Genomic DNA, 20,793 nt, shown 5'->3' with positions numbered 1-20,793 from the left:
GAGACCACTGGCAGGGAATGACACACAGGGCATTCGGGCACCGTGGTCCTTCTAGGGCCAGAACACAAAGTAACCTTACCCTGGTTTTATTTTTCTGATGGTGATAATTACCAGGTGCACCGGTATGAAAAGAGCGTTAAGATAAAAATGTGTCGATATGGAGCATTTGTTGTGAATGAGCCTTAATTTTGTTTTTGTTTGGTTGGTATGTCAAAGATATTTAGTATACATCAAGTCATGGAACAAACATCATCATATGTTTTTATCATGTTAACAATGTCGAATTTTGTACCAGAATGTGATGATTTGCGGAAAGCATTAATTTTTTTGTTTCCATTTGAAAAAGAATGCTGCAGACTTGCATCGAATGCTTGTCGAGGCATATGGTGATCATGCTCTATCAGAAGCAACATGCAAAAGATGGTTTCAATGGTTCAGAAATAATGATTTTGATGTAAGAAATGAATAACATGGAAGACCACCAAAAAAGTTCGAAGACGCCGAATTGCAAGCAATATTGGATGAAGATGACACTTTGAGTCAGAAGCAAATGGCAGCAATGCTAAATGTTGCACAACAAACAATTTCTGACTGTTTGAACGCTACGGGAAAGATTCAGAAGTGTGGAAAATGGGTGCCACATGAATTGAGTGAAAGACAAATGGAAAACCAAAAAACCATTTGTCAAATTTTGCTTCAAAGACATGAAAGAAAATCAATTTTGCATCGAATTGTTACTGATGATGAAAAATGGATTTATTTTAAGAATCCTTAAGGTGTGGTGTATCATGAGCTTCTAAAACCCAGTGAAACTGAATACTAATTGCTACAGACAACAAATGATCAATTTGAACGATGCATTGATCGAAAAAAGACCAAAATGGGCTGGAAAACATGGCTAAGTAATTTTTTTTACACGATGATGCACCTGCACACAAAGCAAAACTGGTTCAGGATACAATCAAAACACTTGGCTTGGAGCTGCTACCCCACCCACCGTATTCAGCAGACTTGGCCCCTTCCGACTACCATTTGTTTTCATCAATGGTACATGCATTGGCTGAGGAACACTTCAATTCCTACGAAGAAGTCGAAAATTGGATATCTGATTGGTTTGCTCCAAAAGACCAACATTTTTATTGGCGTAGTATCCACAAATTGCCAGAAAGGTGGTCAAAATGTATAGAAAGCAATGGTCAGTACTTTGAATAAAATGTTTTTACTTTTCAATACAAAATAAGTGTTTCACTTTCACAAAAAAGCACTCATTTCATACTGGTACACCTTCAATTTTTTATTTTACATCTCGCTTTTATGAAGGGCTAAATGTAAATGTACAAGAAATGATTGAGGAAAAGGTGTTGACGTGATAATCATTAATAGCTAGTTTGTGTGCTGGAATTGGTGCAGTTACAAATCAACACTACATTCAACTATTCTTAGAATACCCCAAACTTGGCAATGAAAGACTTCGCTTCCTTTTCCCAAAGGGTGATGTGTCGACTCAGTAAGGCGCCCGACAGTTTTTTTTCAATTGAACACTGGTTTCACTCTAAGCCCAGGAATTTGTGCTGTCTTGTACTGTTTACCCAAAGCCTACATATACAGAACTGTATTATCAGATGTGTAGCTCCTCCACCCCTTACAAATTATGGCCGTTTATAGAATTCTGGTGCACCAGGCACCTGTTGTGTAGCATAGGGACTCTCTCACAATGATGTGTGAGCACCTACAGTTAGTGTTGAAAGAAAATGGATATTCGCCTGACCAGATTTGCCCAGCTTTAGTAAGATATGGCATGAGACTATGATAGAACACCATCTGAGGCACAGCAAGCCTTAAGCATAAATTCAATAGCCAGATTGACTGAGGTCCTAACAGAATTTATGAGACAGGAATTTGGCCTCTAAGACCTACTTAAGAGCACTGTAATACTTCTACACAAACGGTGAAACATGAAAGAATGCAAAGACTACAGTACAATTAGTTTCAACCATCATGTTACAAAGGCTGTAAAGACAATGATATTAAGATGAACTGAAAAGAAAAATTGAGGAAAATACTGGGGAAGGCAAGTTTTGGTTCAGGAAGTGTAAAGAAACAATAGATGCTATGGGATGCCTGAGGATGATCAGAGAATGAATAACAGAAATGAAGAAGTAGGTGTATATTTTATTTCAACTAGTGCATGACTTTAAATAGTCACCTGGAGTATACTGTTGAAATTTAAAAGATGTTGGTATGGGCTGGAAATATTGAAAGTTAATGGAGATGCAGACAAAGCAAATACTGAGAGTACAGAAAGGAGACTGAAGATATGAGCATTGGAAGGGATGTAAGGGATGCCAATTGCCACTGAAGCTGTTCAACATATATGGAGACAAATTGAGATGCAAGGCCTTAGATGATGCAAGAGGCATTATAACTGGAGAAGAAAAGATAAAGATTATAAAATATGTTGACAATCAAGCACTGCCGGCAGAATCGGAAGAGAAGCAACAGCAGATGTTGAAGAGTATTGGAGGAAGGAAAATGTAAGAATGAAGATAAATATGCTATAGGAAATACAAAAGTTATGAGAACAAGCAATAAGAAAGCTACAGTTAACACATTCTTACTTGGTAATTAGATAGAACAAATAAAATACTGTATGTACCTGGGAAGCTTAATGACGTGGAATGGGTACTGTATAGAAGAAATAAGGAGGTGGATACATATGGGAAAAAGGCATTTGAAAAGGTGAAGCAGTTGCCGACATTTAGAAGAATTCCGATGGAGCTAGATTTTATAAATGTTATATCTGGAGTGTACTGTTATACAACAGTGAATAATGGACCATTAAAAAGAAAAGATGATGTTCAGAAAGTTTTGAAATGTGGCTATGGAGAAGGATGCTTACAGTTGAGTGGACTGACAGACTTAAGAATGAAGAAGTTATGAAGAAAGAAGATTTTTTAGACATGATCAGGGACATACACTGCGTAGGAATTGCCTGCAACATATAATTATAGATGGAAAGGTGGAAGGCATGAGAGGAAGGAAAAAAAAAACTGTTGCATGAAAGTATGTTTCGATAATATATGGTGGTTCTCTTGATTAATCTGCAAAGATGAAAGTGTATGATCAGTGCCACGTTAAGTGACTTAATTTGATCAATTTGACTGCCAAGTTTTAACTCTGGGCAAGCAATTTATCAGACCATGTGCATTCAGTGACTGCACCATGCATATGCCAGCATGATTCATATACAGCATAATTCTGCGGAGGTAACAAAATTCAATGGAGGGTCATGTGTGTGGATGCATAGCTGTGCCAATCATTCGTTTAGAAACATAGTGACGTGCATCAGTAATATCCAGTCACAAAATTGACCTAAAAGTTGCCTGGTTGCCAGCTGAAAAATTGAGGCGCAGAGTCAACATCGTTCGACATCAATCCAAAACTCACATGGAACATGAAAGATTGTGCAACATTATGATGGTGAGCAGCTGTAAATAAATTGCTTGTAGCATTCTGCTTGAAAGTTCGATGTTAGTGGAGCCTAATCAGAAAGTAATAAATTACTACTGCTGATTGACACTTACATTTAATTGTCTGGTAGAGTTTCAGTCCTCGCCTATTGATATCACATGCTGTCACTGAGCCACTGTGGTGTTCTGACCTGCAATTACGTAACTGCTATTAAAATTACTGCAAATAACATAAAACTACCTTATAAGTCAATGTAATGGTTCATTTTGATTGCTATTGTATGTATGTTTTTCCATGTTTCGGATACAGCCATTATCAGAATCACATTTAAAAATCTCAATACAGATACAGTGTATCATGTTTTCTAAATGTGATTTGGATGATGGCTGTGGACAAACATGTAAGGCGTATTGAAAGAAAGAAAGGAAGGAGAGAGAGAGAGAGAGAGAGAGAGAGAGAGAGAGAGAGAGAGAGAGAGAGAGAGAATAGTGACCAAGATAGCCAATTAAACTGATTAAAATTAATCTTTTCTTGCTTTGAGACTTCAACCAACAATACATTTAAGTTTATTTAAATAGTATTTTATGCTCTTCGATAATGATTCTCACTCTCACTCACTCACTCACTCACTCTCATTCAGTTACGTAGATCTCATCAAGGAGTGTCAAGAGGCATCCAGAAATGATTTACAATTGTGTTTTTTTGTACTTTATTTATTAATGCACATGTGTCAATGTACTTGAGATCTCGCAATATATTCGCCCCCTCCCCTGTCGAAAACATCAATAGACAGCTGTCCTGGTAAGTTCATTACTGCATCACGGGACCACTGTTTTGGATATTAAACACGCAGTTGTGGGCAGCTCCCGGCAATTCTCTGTTGTTGCCAAATTTCTTACCTTGAACCATCCTTCCTGTTAGTGAATAAAGAATAATAGTATGGAGTGAGTTCCAGTAAATATGGCGGATGTGGTACAAAAATGAACTCCAGTGATGTCAAATTTGCAGTCATAACATTGCCAATGTGGGGCCGCACATTATTGTGCTGGAGGAGCACTGCTTATGATAACTTCCTTGTCAACTTTGCTGAATCCCGAGTCCAAATCCTTTAAGGGGTCATATGTACATCTTGCTGTTGACAGCCAGTCCATCGGCAGTATACCACAAGTGTCCCAAAAGACAGAGATCATATGCTTACCAACAGAGGAAGCAGCACAAAATGTCTTGGGCCAGGTACTCCCATGATGTTTCCATAGCGTGGACTTTCTTCTCAGGAGCATGATAGTGACATCTTCATTCTACACCATCCACTAGTTCTCCAAAAAAAAATCTGTATCTTCATTCTTCATTTCCAATAGTCAATGACAGATTTCAACTCTGTTGTCTTTATGAGCCCGTGTCAAGTCCCCTGGAACCCAGTAAGCACACACTTCTTTCATAAACAAATTGTTACGAATAATGGACTGCCACACCAGTTCATCAAAGGTTATTCACCTATCAGCCATAATCAACTGAGACATAATCTCAATGTTGCCCAGATATCACATTGCCGACAGACAACCAGTACTCTCATTGCTGGGTGCATATTCCCTTCCCCTACACAACCCAGTGATCTACCTGTTCGTCTGTACAGGAGCTTCTCGATCACGCACCAAAGTTAAACTGTTTACAAATATCTGTTGTTTTTTACTCCTTACTTCCACAAAAACCATGCAGTCTGTCTTTGTCCAAGGGAATCACCTTTCATCTTGTTCATAGCTTTCTCTACTTAACAACAAACAAATGCTGTCATTTCAATATACACACTTTCCACAAATCCCATGTACTGTATGTCCAGAGTACTAAGACTCAGTTCATTGTCCTACGAGAGGATGTGTCCATAGTTTGGGCACAACTTGTGAAGCAACGTAATTGTAAATCATTTTTGAATGTCACTCTTACATTAACAAAAGACAAGCTAATCAAAGTTAGTGTGTGTACTGCGTTAACAATAGGCTATTAGCATATTGTTTAATGCTATTCACACTCACGCCACTTAAATTTAACAGAGTAAATTAAAAAGAAAGCTGTTACTTTGGAAGAAAAAAAATGCTGCCTCCCAATTTTATTACGTAGTTGCTGCCCATCTGCTATTAGTAGCTTAATATTTACTTCATTACTATGGTATTTTTCAAAGAAAAATATCTTCCTTCATCTATAAATTAGTGGAGCGACCCATCATTGCCCAGGTGTTTATTTACAGCTGTGTCTCCATGACAGTGCCAAGCAGCATCTGGCTTTATGCTTAATGTTTATGTGTAAAGTCTGGGAACTCATGCATGCAGGCTATGCTTCTTTTTCAAACTCACTCCCACACCTTTGATACGTGCATTTCTTATCCCCACAGCATTTATCACCTGGTAGTAAGGTATATGAGTAATGAGATTGGTTGAAATTGGTCCAGTGGTTTAGGAGGAGATGTAGAAAATGGAAACAAACGCACGAGCGTGCACACACACACACACACACACACACACACACACACACACACACACACACACACACACACAAATTTTTATAATATATAGTATGGTTACTGAGTCCTATTTACAGCGCATTACTACTATCCATGATTCTTGTACCAAGTGTTAGCTATGATTAAGTTATGCTCTGCAAAAAATTCTACCAGGCGGCTTTCTATTTCATTTCTTAGCCCCAATCCATATTCACCTACTATGTTTCCTTCTCTCCCTTTTCCTACTCTCGAATTCCAGGCATCCATTACTATTAAATTTTCGTCTCCCTTCACTATCTGAATAACTGCTTTTATCTCATCATACATTTCATCAATTTCTCCATCGTCTGCAAAGCTAGTCGACATATAAACTTGCACTACTGTAGTAGGTGTGGGCTTCGTGTCTATCTTGGCCACAATAATGCATTCACTATTCTATTAGTAGTAGCTTACCCATACTCCTATTTTTTTATTCATTATTAAACCTACTCCTGCGTTCCCCATATTTGACTTTGTATTTATAACCCGTATTCACCTGACCAAAAGTTTTGTTCCACCTACCACCGAACTTCATTAATCCCCACTATATCTAACTTTAACCTATCCATTTCCATGTTTAAATTTTCTAACCTACCTGCCCGATTCATAGATCTGACATTCCACGCTCTGATCCATAGAATCCCAGTTTTCTTTCCCCTGATAATGACGTCCTCTTGAGTAGTCCCCACCCGGAGATCAGAATGGGGGACTATTTTACCTCCGGAATATTTTACCCAAGAGGACGCCATCATCATTTAATCATACAGTAAAGCTGCATGCCCTCGGGGAAAAATTACGCCTGTAGTTTCCCTTTGCTTTCAGCCGTTCGCAGTACCAGCACAGCAAGGCCGTTTTGGTTAGTGTTACAAGGCCTGATCAGTCAATCATCCAGACTGTTGCCCCTGCAACTACTGAAAAGGCGGCTGCCCCTCTTCAGGAACCACACATTTGTCTGGCCTCTCAACGGATACCCCTCTGTTGTGGTTGCACCTAAGGTACGGCTATCTGTATCATTGAGGCACGCAAGCCTCCCCACCAATGGAAAGGTCCATTATTCATGGTTCATGAAAGAAGGTTGTATACATGGAAGAACCCTGGAGATACTGAAAGGTATCAGATAGATTATATAACGCTAAGACAGAAATTTAGGAACCGGGTTTTAAATTGTAAGACATTTCCATGGGCAGATGTGGACTCTGACCACAATCTATTGGTTATGAACTGTAGAATAAAACTGAAGGAACTGCAAAAAGGTGGGAAATTAAGGAGATGGGACCTGGATAAACTGAAAGGACCAGAGATAGTACAGAGTTTCAGGGAGACCATAAGGGAACAATTGACAAGAACGGGGGAAAGAAATACAGTAGAAGAAGAATGGGTAGCTTTGAGGGATGAAATAGTGAAGGCAGCAGAGGATCAAATAGTTAAAAAGACGAGGGCTAGTAGAAACTATTGGCTAACAGAAGAAATACTGAATTTAATTGATGAAAGGAGAAAATATAAAAATGCAGTAAATGAAGCAGGCAAAAAGGAATACATATGTCTCAAAAATGATATCTACAAGAAGTGCAAAATAGCTAAGCAGGGATGGTTAGAGGACAAATGTAAGGATGTAGAGGCTCATCTCACTAGGGGTAAGATAGATACTGCCTACAGGACAATTAAAGAGACCTTTGGAGAAAAGAGAACCACTTGTATGAATATCAAGAGCTCAGATGGAAACCCAGTTCTAAGCAAAGAAGGGAAAGCAGAAAGGTGGAAGGAGTATATAGAGGGTCTATACAAGGGCAATGTACTTGAGGACAATATTATGGAATTGGAAGAGGATGTAGATGAAGATGAAATGGGAGATACGATACTGCGTGTAGAGTTTGACAGAGCACTGAAAGACCTGAGTCGAAACAAGGCCCCCGGAGTAGACAACATTCCATTGGAAATACTGACGGCCTCGGGAGAGCCAGTCCTTACAAAACTCTACCATCTGGTGAGCAAGGTGTATGAAACAGGCGAAATACCCTCATACTTCAAGAAGAATATAATAATTCCAATCCCAAAGAAAGCCGGTGTTGACAGATGTGAAAATTACCGAACTATCAGTTTAGTAAGTCACAGCTGCAAAATACTAATGCAAATTCTTCCCGAAGTCGGCTGACTTTGGGGAAGATGAGTTTAGATTATGTAGAAATATGGGAACACTTGAGGCAATACTGACCCTACGATTTATTTTAGAAGCTAGATTAAGAAAAGGCAAACCTACGTTTCTAGCATTTGTAGACTTAGAGAAAGCTTTTGACAATCTTGACTGGAATACTCTCTTTCAAATTCTGAAGGTGGCAGGGGTGAAGTACAGGGAGCGAAAGGCTATTTACAATTCGTACAGAAACCAGATGGCAGATATAAGAGTCAGGGGACATGAATGGGAAACAGTGGTTGAGAAGGGAGTGAGACAGGGTTGTAGCCTCTCCCTGATGTTGTTCAATCTGTATATTGAGCAAGCAGTAAAGGAAACAAAAGAAAAATTAGGAATAGGTATTAAAATCCTTGGAGAAGAAATAAAAACTTTGAGGTTCGCCGATGACATTGCAATTCTGTTACAGACAGCAAGGGACTTGGAAGAGCAGAGAGCAGTTGAACGGAATGGAGAGTGTCTTGAAAGGAGGGTATAAGATGAACATCAACAAAAGCAAAACGGGGATAATGGAATGTAGTCGAATTAAGTCTGGTGATGCTCAGGGAATTAGATTAGAAAGTGAGACACTTGAAGTAGTAAAGGAGTTTTGCTGTTTGGGGAGCAAAATAACTGATGATGGATGAAGTAGAGAGGATATAAAATGTAGACTGCCAATGCAAGGAATGCATTTCTGAAGAAGAGAAATTTGTTAACATCGAGTATTGATTTAAGTGTCAGGAAGTCATTATTTGTATGGAGTGTAGCCATGTATGAAGTGAAACGTGGACAATAAATTGTTTGGACAATAAGAGAATAGAAGCTTTCGAAATGTGGTGCTATATAAGGATACTGAAGATTAGATGGGTAGATCACATAACTAATGAGAAGGTATTGAATAGAACTGGGGAGAAGAGGAGCTTATAGCACAACTTGACTAGACGAAGGGATCGGTTGGTAGGACATGTTCTGAGACATTGAGGGATCACCAATTTATTATTGGAGGGCAGCGTGGAGGCTAAAAATCTTAGAGGGAGACCAAGAAATGAATACACTAAGCATGTTCAGAAGGATGTAGGCTGCAGTAAGTACTGGGACACGAAGAGGCTTGCACAGGATAGAGTAGCATGGAGAACTGCATCAAACCAGTCTCAGGACCGAAGACCACAACAGTAACACTACTATCCATGCTGCCTAAGGTTAAAAATGACCACTGCTGCTTGCATGTTCGTAATGTAATTTTTCCAATCCCTGAGTCAAGATACAGTAATACCCCAGATTTGCACAATAGTTGGGAGTGAGTGATAACCGTGTAAGTGGAATTTCTGTTAAGTCTGGGTCCAGTGCTGGAAATTTTATACATACAAATTATGTTCAATTGGGACTAAAGAAAGCAATGTAATATAAAAGAAAACTGTTCAGTAACATGTTCAACAGTACAACAAATTATAGTTCAGTACACAGCAACAACGTAAACTAAAGTTACTGTGACGTAGAAGGCTTCACAACACCCAACATCGAGCTTGCTAAAAGATTTTTATTCCCCGATTTGTAGCATAAATGCTCATTTCAATGGAGCCTATTTTTTTCTTAAATTTATAACGATTGTTCAAATGAACATAGGCCGCCTCTGAAATCTGCAACTGACATTTGATCTTGTGACTGAACTGGAGCTAAAGAATCAGGCTGTTCAATGTTTTGATCTTGCTCACTCATTCATATAAGCTCATTAATTGTTAGCTCTCAATTGTGTACATCCAGCTGTTCTTGAATATGATCACCATCCACCTCCAAATTTAATTGTCTGGCAAGATCAACCACTTCTTCAATCACGTTATCCATTTGATCAGAATCTACTGCTGATTTCCTCTGGTTTTCAGTGGTGAGAAACAACATGACGACAGTTTTTTGCAGATGCCATTTAAAGCTTTTTGTGAAATTTCATTCCAAGATTGTCCAATAATTCTCATGGGTGTCTAAAACATTGAATTTCTTCCAAAAGTCTTTCAAATAGATCTCATTGTTTCATCTAATAGCTTTACGTGGATGTGCAAAAGATTGTCTTATGTAATAAACTTCTGAAGTTTCAACAAATCAAGGGTCCATCAGATGAAGCAAGGTGGTAGTATTCAGTGGCAAAAATACAACTTTCACATGCGAGTTGATACAAGAGTAACATGAGGATTTAAAGCATCACTTTAAATAGGATTTGTTTTAATTGGCAATAACATTTGACTTCATGTATGAAGTACTGATAAAACGAGTTCTCAAAAAGGGAAGCTGCCACTCAAGCTTTAGCATCTGACTCCTGAATCATGGGTAACCCAGGTCATATATATTTTTTAAAGCTCCTGAATTTTCTGAACGATAAACTAAGAGAGGTTTTAATTTACTATCACCAGCTATATTCTCACCAACCATCACTGTTAATTGATTTTTGGCACCTTCAAAACCTGGAAAGGTTTTCAATCCACATGCGATATTGGTTCTACTAGGCACTTGTTTCCAGAACAGATTAGTTTCATCTACACCAAATATGATTTGACTGGTACAGCCACCTTCTCCTACCACTGACTCGAGTTTCTCTGTAGAGAGCAACACAGTCTCTCTCTGCTTTCTGTGATGCTATGCCAATTACGACAACTTTTGAACTGGCTAACCCAACTATTGCTATCTTTCCAATCGTGCACCCCACGGGTCATGCCCATGCGGTCGACTCAGATGCAAGACCTGCCCCTTCACCAACCCACTATCTCCTACCAAACGTGAGGCAGGACTGTGCGTGAAAGCAGCTGTGTTATGAATTAGCTATGTTGCAATTACTGTACAGGATTCTATATGGGCCCAACAAGTAACTAACTGTGTAGCTACATGAATGAATGACCATTGCTAAAATGTGGCGAACTGCAAATTTGACCGTCCACTAGCTGAACATGTAGCACATCACAACACGTATGACATCAACAGCTGCTTCGTTACACAAGCCATTTGGATGGAACTCTGCAGGTGAGAATTTTCTCTTCAGCAATCCTGCAATCCCCCTGACCTAAATTTCTGCTAAACTGTTTCCCAGTGTCTCACCTTATTTCCCCTCCCCCTTTCCCACCTGTCACCCTTTCTCCCTTCCCTCCATGTCTCCCTTTTCACCTTCCTCTACTTTCCTCCCCTCTGTCTCCCTTACATGCCCTACCCTCTAAACCCCTTTCATATTGTTGTACAGCAGCTGAATTATCTGTCAAAAGACCTGCCACACTATACCACTACACACACCTTGCCTGATATGTCTTCCTATACACCACCGCCCAACATCCATCTGTGCAGGCAACTCCTCTGAATAAAAGTACTCAATAGTCTGTCATGCTGTAGCCCCAGGAGTGTGTAAAGGGTGTGTGTTTGGTTGCATGTGTGAATGTATGTACTTTTGTTAGAGAAAGAGCAAGTGCTCGAAAGCTAGTACGAATATCTGTTTCTGTTGTGTCTGTCTATACACCACACATCAGTCTACTACATGTGAGTGTCTGCCTTTCCCCAATTTTACAAGCTATTCCCCTCACAAATTACCACTTCTGTTTTCCATTATTATAAATATGCGTATATGTAAACCTACTGTAAAAGAAAGTGTGTGCTCAAACTGTAACTCTAATTGTAAATGTGTACTGACACATCCAATATTGCTCTAAACAGCAACTGAAGGAGGAATATTCAAACAAGTAAGTGAATTCCTGCTACTACGACAACAGTGTCTACTGCCAAGGGGAAGTAAGAACTGCAGCTAGTGCGAAGGGGGCTGTTGTCAAAATATTGTTCATGAAATGGAAACACCTACTTGGCGGAACAACTGGAAGCTCACCATTAATCAAATCATATCAAGAAAACTTGAGATATTATATTTTTTCATTACTAACACACACATATGAAAAGGAGTCATTTCATGCAATATGTCTTTAAAAAAACTATTATAGTCTAAAATGTTACAAAGGTCTGTTAGTAGGTAAATGACAACAAAGACTGAATATAATTACTGAGATAAACAGAGCGAGACTCTCATGATGGAAGATGGATGACAAAATAGATTAGTACGAGTGGAAAAGCAGAAAATTACACAACTAAAAAAGAAATTTGTAAATAATAGATTTCAGTTATCAGCCGTCCTTTGGAACATTTATTGGCAGATCTAGATTTCGACTAGCAACTAGCTGTTCTCAATGCACTATCCTTTTTTGGTAAATGCATGTAATGCCTGTTTGTCTGGATTTGTACACAGTTCATGAATTGTGTAAAAAAGCCACACAAACAGGCATCTGCCAATAAATATTCCAAAGGACGACTGATAGCTGAAATCTATTATTTACAAATCAAAATAATGGTCACTGTGTGCAACAGCCTCTGAATGAAGGGTAACCTGATAAGAAGAAATTCATTGGACCAATCTTCCCAGGATCAGAATTCCATTTCAGTCATTAGATATGAGAAATCTGACTCACAACAGGAGTGGCATTAAACTCAGGAACAACTACATTACAACTGTAGTCAAATACACTCAGATATCCCCCGCATGAACATTTTATTCACCTTCTGCCAGCTGCAGCTTCTTTCGCTCTACGGTTCCGAGTTGCTCGTACCTCCTCTCGTATCCTTTGCAACTCTTTAATCACGTCAGTCTCAGGAGGAAATAATGCTGCGTCCAACAGTGATCTGTGTTTCACACCTGATGTCAGGCTTTGCAGGTAAATGTAAATGAGACGGCACGTCGGCTACAAAATGTCAAAACACGAATTATATTATACAATGTAGGCTTTCACGGCCGATACTGTCTTCACTTAAAACTTCTGGGCTGGTAAGCCGTGGTTAATGCGTAAAACTCTCTCCTCCAACATTTCGTCTCCAACTGTGGGAGACATGCTCTGAGCTACTGCCACTTTACCTCGGAAGATGTCTCCTGCACTCTGAGACGAAATGTCAGGGGAGGGTTTTATACATTGACCATGGCCTATCAACCTGTAAATTTTAAGCGAAGACAAATTATATTTTGTACAGGTTACTTGAAAAACCTTCAGTTACTTGAAAAACAGAAGCTATTACCACTACAAAGCTGCAATATGACTATTTGTTTGTGGCAGATTTCATATTCTAGTTTGTGTAATCATAACACTGGCTTGCTAGAATGAACCATTATCATAACAGTTATAATACACTACACATTGTGCAAAGCTTTTTTAATTCAAAAAAAGGTTAATTTACAAAAGATTTGTACAGTGCACACTAGCTAAACCTAACAAGCCAATATGATTTGATTGTGTTGACTATAATATGATAGCACTATTGAAACAAACAAGGAGACCACCCAGCAAGTGGATTTTTGTGATTTTTTTTTTTTTTTGTATATGTACCATATATCAAATTCAGAACTCAAATATCAGTTAGCCAAAGCATTTCGATTCAACTCTCAAAAATTCTCAAGAAAAATGTCTTTGAAGATTTCCTTGGAACTATAATTCACTAGAGCTTACATGATTTTTTTTGATGGGGCAAGAGGCTTGCTCTGTAGTGTCTGAGGTAAGTAATTGCGTGAACAATGGATTGCTGGAACAAATCACTCTATAGCCTTTTTCCAGTTTATTTTTATCATTGAATATAATTACCTATTTCATTTAAATGTAAAATTCATCAAATAGATATTCACTCATTTTTTACGAAAAATGCACATCATCTAGTTTCTAATTAGATATCAAATGCACTGCAAATACATATTCTGAATTATCAATATTTTTTAAAACATTTTTAATAAAGATAGTTTCAATAATAGACATTACAAATTTATTAACAATGTTTTATAAAATATTGATAATTAAGAATTTATGTTTGCAATGAAAACTGAAATTTTGTATGCAATATGTAACCGTAATGAAAAAGACTTCCATTTTTCTTAAAAATGGAAAGTAAATGTGTCTTAATCAGCATATATTTGATGTAATTTATATTTAAATAATGAAAGTATTTGAATTAAAGAAAAAAGATCATAGTGACATCTGAACCAGAGCTCCAATGAGTACTCAATTACAGTTCTCTAACACCACCACATGAGCCACGCAACCCTTCATAAAAATCAACTGCATGTTAAGTAAATTTGAATTCCTTGGAAAACTTAAAAGTCGATTTTCTTGAGTATTTTTGAGAGTCACATTGACCTCCTTCAGCGACTGATACTTGAGTGATGAACTTCTTATACCAAAAATATAAAAAAAAAATACATAAATGCAACTTTCAGGTGGCCTCTTTGTGATGGTTGGGTGTGGGATTGAAGGGACCAGACTGCTAAGCTCATCGGTCCCTTGTTCCACGATAAAATCACACGAAATAAAAACTGTCACTCGTTAAAAACGGAGAACTGAGACAAGGGACGACACAATACAAGAAAGACAGACAAAGACCAGACAAACGGAACTAAAATCACACCGAGTGTGAAGGTGGTTGGCCGACCATGAAAATAAGGAAAAGCCAACCACCAAATGACATTAAAACCCACAGTTTAAAACCACAGGCCAAAGGCCCAAGTCAATACAGGAAATAAAAGGACAAACACTCAAATCATACGATAAAAACCCCCTGCCCGAAGAAAACTCAACACGAGGTCCGCCATAGCAACGTCATCACATAAAAGGGCAGGGAGGGTATCAGGCAGCGCAAACGTCTGCCTGAGTCCTGTTAAAAGCGGGCAGTCCACCAAAATGTGGACCACTGTCAGAGCTGCCCCGCAGCGACATAGTGGTGGGTCCTCCCGGCGCAACAAATGGCCGTGCATCAGCCACGTGTGGCCAACGCGCAGCCGGCAGAGGACGACAGAGTCCTTCCGAGAGGCCCGCATGGAGGAGCACCACACACCGGTCGTCTCCTTCACCGCCCGAAGTTTGTTGGGCGTGGGCAGGGTGCGCCACTCGTCACCCCAGGCACCAAGCACTTTCTGGCGCAAAAGCGACAGGAGATCACACTCCATAAGGCCGAGTTCCAGAGCCGGTGAACTCACTGCCTGTTTAGCCAGCGTGTCAACCCGCTCATTGCCCGGGATAGCGACATGACCTGGGGTCCAAACAAAGACCACGGAGCGGCCGCAACGGGCAAGAGCATGGAGCGACTCGTGGATGGCCATCACCAGACGGGAACGAGGAAAGCACTGGTCAAGAGCTCGTAAACCACTCAGGGAGTCACTACAGATGACAAAGGACTCACCTGAGCGGGAGCAGATATATTCTAGGGCGCGATAGATGGCAACCAACTCGGCAGTGTATACACTGTTCCCGGGTGCCAGCGACCGTTGCTCACAATGATCCTCTAGAGTAAGAGCGTAACCAGTGCGACCAGAGACCATCGAACCGTCGGTATAGGTCACGGCAGATCCGGGAAACTCGGCAAGGAGAGAAACAAAGCGGCGGCAGAGGGCCGGAGGAGGGACCGAGTCTTTTGGACCCTGTGCCAAATCCAGCCGAATGCATGGTCGGCCCACACACCAAGGGGGCAGACGGAGATTGGCCCGGAAAACAGGCGGGAGAGGAAAAAACTCAATCCCACACAGTAGAGCCCGGATGCGAACCGCGATCGTACACCCTGACCGGGGCCGCCTGTCCGGAAGATGGACGATCGAGTGCGGGAACAGGAGACGGTAGTTGGGATGCCCTGGCAAGCTACAAACGTGGGCAGCATAAGCGGCCAGAAGTCGGTCGCGCCGGATCCGCAATGGGGGAACACCAGCCTCCACAAGTAAACTGTCAACAGGGCTTGTCCGAAATGCTCCTGTGGCGAGTCGGATCCCGCAGTGATGGATGGGATCCAGCAATTGCAACGCTGATGGCGATGCCGAACCATAAGCCACACACCCATAATCAAGGCGGGACTGGATCAGCGCTTGATACAGCCGGAGAAGGGTGGACCGATCAGCACCCCATCCGGTGTGGCTAAGGCAACGGCGAGCGTTTAAATGCCGCCAGCATGTTTGTTTAAGCTGCCTAATATGAGGCAGCCAAGTCAACCGGGCATCAAATACCAGTCCCAAGAACCGATGCGTCTCTACCACAGCAAGAGGTTCACCGTCAAGGTAAAGGCGTGGCTCAGGGTGAACCGTGCGACGCCGGCAGAAATGCACAACGCAGGTCTTAGCGGCCGAAAACTGGAAGCCGTGCGCGACAGCCCACGACTGCGCCTTGCGGATAGTGCCCTGCAGCTGGCGCTCAGCAACTGCAATGCCAGCGGAGGTGTAGTAGAGGCAGAAGTCATCTGCATACAACGAAGCTGCGACGGACGATCCCACCGCCTCAGCGAGCCCATTGATCGCAATTAAAAACAGGGAGACACTGAGGACAGACCCATGTGGGACCCCGTTCTCCTGGACCCGGGAGGAACTGTGGGACGCAGCAACTTGCACGCGGAAGGAACGAGACGACAGAAAATTCTCAATAAAAATCGGGAGCGGGCCCCTAAGACCCCACCCATGAAGTGTGGCCAGGATGTGATATCACCAAGTCGTATCGTACGTCTTCTGCATGTCGAAGAAGACGGCAACCAGATGTTGGCGGCGTGCAAAGGCTGTACGGACGGCAGACTCTAGGGAGACCAGATTATCGACGGCAGAGTGGCCTTTACGGAACCCACCCTGAGACGGAGCCAGAAGGCCTCGAGACTCGAGGAGCCAACGCAACCTCCGGCTCACCATACGTTCTAGCAAGTTCCAAAGAACGTTGGTGAGGCTTATGGGGCGGTAGCTGTCCACCTCCAGCGGGTTCTTGGCAGGTGTCAACATGGGGAGGACGATGCTTTCTCGCCATTGAGACGGGAACACACCATCAACCCAGATGCGGTTGAAAACATCTAGGAGGCGTCGCTGGCAATTCACAGAGAGGTGTTTCAGCATCTGGCTGTGGAAGCGGTCTGGCCCAGGAGCCGTATCAGGGCAAGCAGATAGGGCACTCTCGAATTCCCAGTCGCTGAAAGGAGCATTGTACGACTCCACGTGGCGCGTGTGAAAGGAAAGCCTCCAACTTTCCAACCGCTCTTTCCGGGAGTGGAAGGCCAGTGGGTAATTCGTAGATGCGGAACACTGAGCAAAATGCGCTGCTAACCGGTCCGCAATCGTGTCGGAGTCAGTACACAACACTCCATTCTGCGAAAGCCCAGGGACAGAGACAGGCGGCCGATAGCCATGGAGTCGCCTAATCTTAGCCCAAACCTGCGATGCAGAGGTACGGACGCCAATGGTGGAAACATACCGTTCCCAGCACTCCTGCTTCCGTTGGCGAATAAGGCGTCGGGCACGGGCACGGAGCTGTTTAAAAATGATGAGGTTCTCCAAGGACGGGTGCCGCTTATGGCGTTGAAGAGCCCGCCGGCGATCTCTAATCGCCTCTGCGATCTCTGGCGCCCACCAAGGCACAGTCCTCCGCCGAGGGGACCCGGATGAACAGGGAATCGCAGATGCCGCCGCAGAAACGATGCCGGTGGTGACCGACTGAACCACCGCATCAATGGTGTCAGGGGAAGGAGGTGCGATAGTGGCGAGAGAGGAGAACAAGCCCCAATCAGCCTTATTCAGAGCCCATCTGTAGGGGCATTCAGAAGAGTGACGCTGTGGTAGTGACAGAAAGATGGGGAAATGGTCACTACCACATAAGTCGTCATGGACACTCCAGTGGATGGATGGTGAAAGTCCGGGGCTGCAGATAGAGAGGTCGATGGCCAAAAATGTGCCATGGACGATGCTGAAATGTGTCTGCTCTCCCGTGTTTAAGAGGCAGAGGTCAAGCTGCGAGAGAAGAGTCTCGACATCTCTACCCCGGCCAGTAATCGCGGCGCTACCCCACAGGGGGTTATGGGCGTTAAAGTCGCCCAGTAACACAAAAGGAGGAGGCAGTTGTGCTATCAATGCAGCCAACACATGACGCGAGACATCACCATCTGGCGGAAGATACAAACTGCAGACAGTAATAGGCTGAGGCGTCCACATCCTTACAGCGACAGCCTCTAAAGGTGTGTAAAGAGGTACACATTCGCTGTAGACAGAGTTAAGGATGTAGACGCAAACTCCACCAGATACCCTCTCGTAAGCTGCCCGGTTCTTGTAATAACCCCGATACCCACGTAGGGCAGGGGTCCGCATTGCCGGAAACCAAGTTTCCTGTAGGGCAATGCAGAGGAAAGGGCGACTGCTGATGAGTTGGCGAAGCTCAGCAAGGTGGTGGAAAAAAGCGCTGCAGTTCCACTGGAGTATCGCTTTGTCCATGTCCGAAAAAGGCGTGAAGGGGCCGAGGAGGCAGATCACGCCACTGGGTCACCTGCTGCCACCGATGGAGGACCAGTACAATCCGCTTCCATGGTGTCCGAGGGTCCGGCGAGATCCAGGTCCTCAGCGGACGCCCGGATCTCCACCTTATCCTCGGACGCAGAGCCTGTAGGGAGCAGTGGGGTGGATGCCACCGCGTGGTCCTTGGCCTTAGAGGTCTTCTTCTTCGTCTTGTCTCTCTGGTCCTTGGGTTTCACTGGCTGGGAGGACTCCAGCGAGTCAGTCTCCGGGACGGAGGAGGAGCGGGAAGCCCTGCGACCAGCCGCTGGTCTGCTTTTCTTCCATTGGCTGACGTCACCCTTCCCAGAGGCGGAAACCTGGGTAGGAAGGGACCCAAGGGACCCTTTCCGTGCTATTCGAGCCGGGGAAGTTTGAGGCTTCCCCAGCTTAGAAGTGGGGACTGATGTCCCCGATGGTTGGGGGGTTGCTGCTCCTGAGGCAGGTAGTGCAGGAGCAGCAGGGAGTGAAGTGCCCCCCAACATCAAGGGGGCAGGTGTAGCATTCCGGCTCTGAGAGGTGGCAGTCTGAGGGAGAGCTAATGGGGCCATAACAGTAGTAGCCGCGGCGTAAGAGGCAGTCATTCGAACAGGATGGAGGCGTTCGAACTTCCGCCTGGCCTCAGTGTATGTCAGGCAGTCCAGGGTCTTATACTCCATGATTTTGCGCTCTTTCTGGAAGATCCTGCAGTCCGGCGAGCAAGGCGAGTGGTGCTCTCCGCAGTTTACACAGATGGGAGGCGGAGCACATGGAGTATTGGGATGGGATGGGCGTCCACAATCTCGACATGTGAGGCTGGAAGTACAGTGGGAAGACATATGCCCGAACTTCCAGCACTTAAAGCACCGCATCGGGGGAGGGATATATGGCTTGACGCCACAACGATAGACCATCACCTTGACCTTCTCAGGTAAAGTATCACCCTCGAAGACCAAGATGAAGGCACCGGTGGCAACCTGCTTATCCCTTGGACCACGATGTACGCGCCGGACGAAGTGAACACCTCGCCGCTCTAAATTGGCACGAAGCTCGTCACTGGACTGCAATAGAAGGTCCCGATGGAATATTATGCCCTGGACCATATTAAGACTCTTATGGGGCGTGATTGTAACCGGAACATCCCCCAGCTTGTTACAATCGAGTAACCGGCGGGACTGGGCAGAGGACGCCGATTTGATCAAAACCGAGCCCGAGCGCATTTTGGACAAGCCCTCCACCTCCCCGAACTTGTCCTCTAAGTGCTCGACGAAGAACTGAGGCTTCATGGATGTAAAGGATTCACCATCAGCTCTCGTACACACCAGGTAGCGGGGCGAGTATGGTTCGCTGGCATCCTTAGTCTTTCGTTTCTCCCATGGTGTAGCCAGGGAGGGGAACGATTTGGGGTCATATGTAGTTGCGTTGTAATGAGCCCTGGAACGCTTAGAGACTGCTGGCGGCTGGCCGCCAGCAAGAGATGATGTACCACGCTTCATTGCGGGTCATCCGCCCTGATGCCACCTACTCCGACCAAGGGCCCTCCCCACGGGCGCCACCCAGCCTCAGCAATGACAACCTGGCAGGATGGCCATTGCCGGGAGTCCCAATGCCCCAAGGAGATAGGCATCTACTCCTTGGCATACGTGGGGAGTTAACGGCGCTGGCATCAGCAGAGCGATCCCTGTGTAGTCAGGGGGCTACAACCAACAGGGTACATGGCGGCCCCACCACAACGGACTGGCTACCGTGCTGGATTTCAGGTGATGTAGTCCAATATCGTCATTGGCGCATAAAGCGACACAGCATAGCAGACTGCAATAAACTGCACCCAAGAACAAATCCACGCCCAAGAGATGGTAGGTGAGCGGGACTGCTAAGCGATGACGACAAACCTGGCTAGAGATGGTAATGCATGATAGACACATCGCTCCTTGTAAGGCGCCCTTCCCCAATCGGCTCGCTCTTCGGAAAATTTAGAAGGATGGAGGTCAAATCCGTTAGGGGACCATCTCACAAGGCCAAAACGTTTGAGACTCCTTTTAGTCGCCTCTTACGACAGGCAGGAATACCGTGGGCCTATTTTTACCCCGAACCCACAGGGGGGGGCCTCTTTGTGAACCACATTCCAGCTTCTTGGCTGTCGTCGTAGTTTTTCATAAAATCATGTTTTCAGAAATGACAAGGATAGGATGATGATGTCAGGAAGTAGTGTATTGGAGATAGAGACAAACTACAATTGTTTCTGCTGGGGTGAATGAAGGAGCTCTCCTAAGGAGATAACTTGTTTGAAGTTTTTAGAACTTAAATTTTAACACTGCC

The 20,793-nt window shown here is 43.5% G+C and overlaps 1 protein-coding gene across 2 annotated transcripts in view; it reads right to left on the bottom strand.

Annotated features, from left to right (window-relative positions):
* LOC126293489 (uncharacterized) overlaps positions 1-20,793 on the bottom strand; it is a 48,435-nt gene that overhangs the window by 16,453 nt on the left and 11,189 nt on the right. For both annotated transcript variants that reach the window (XM_049986743.1, XM_049986744.1), the window contains 2 exons: positions 12,744-12,925; positions 3,585-3,661 (listed from right to left, as the gene is read on the bottom strand). In XM_049986743.1, the coding sequence (XP_049842700.1) occupies positions 3,585-3,661; positions 12,744-12,925 (259 nt within the window). The remainder of the gene's footprint in view (positions 1-3,584; positions 3,662-12,743; positions 12,926-20,793) is intronic.

Source organism: Schistocerca gregaria, chromosome 10 (genome assembly GCF_023897955.1).
Source record: "Schistocerca gregaria isolate iqSchGreg1 chromosome 10, iqSchGreg1.2, whole genome shotgun sequence".
Taxonomy (NCBI): Eukaryota; Metazoa; Arthropoda; class Insecta; order Orthoptera; family Acrididae; genus Schistocerca; species Schistocerca gregaria.
The sequence above is the reverse complement of the archived record's forward strand: the minus strand, read 5'-3'. Positions and strand labels throughout refer to the sequence as shown.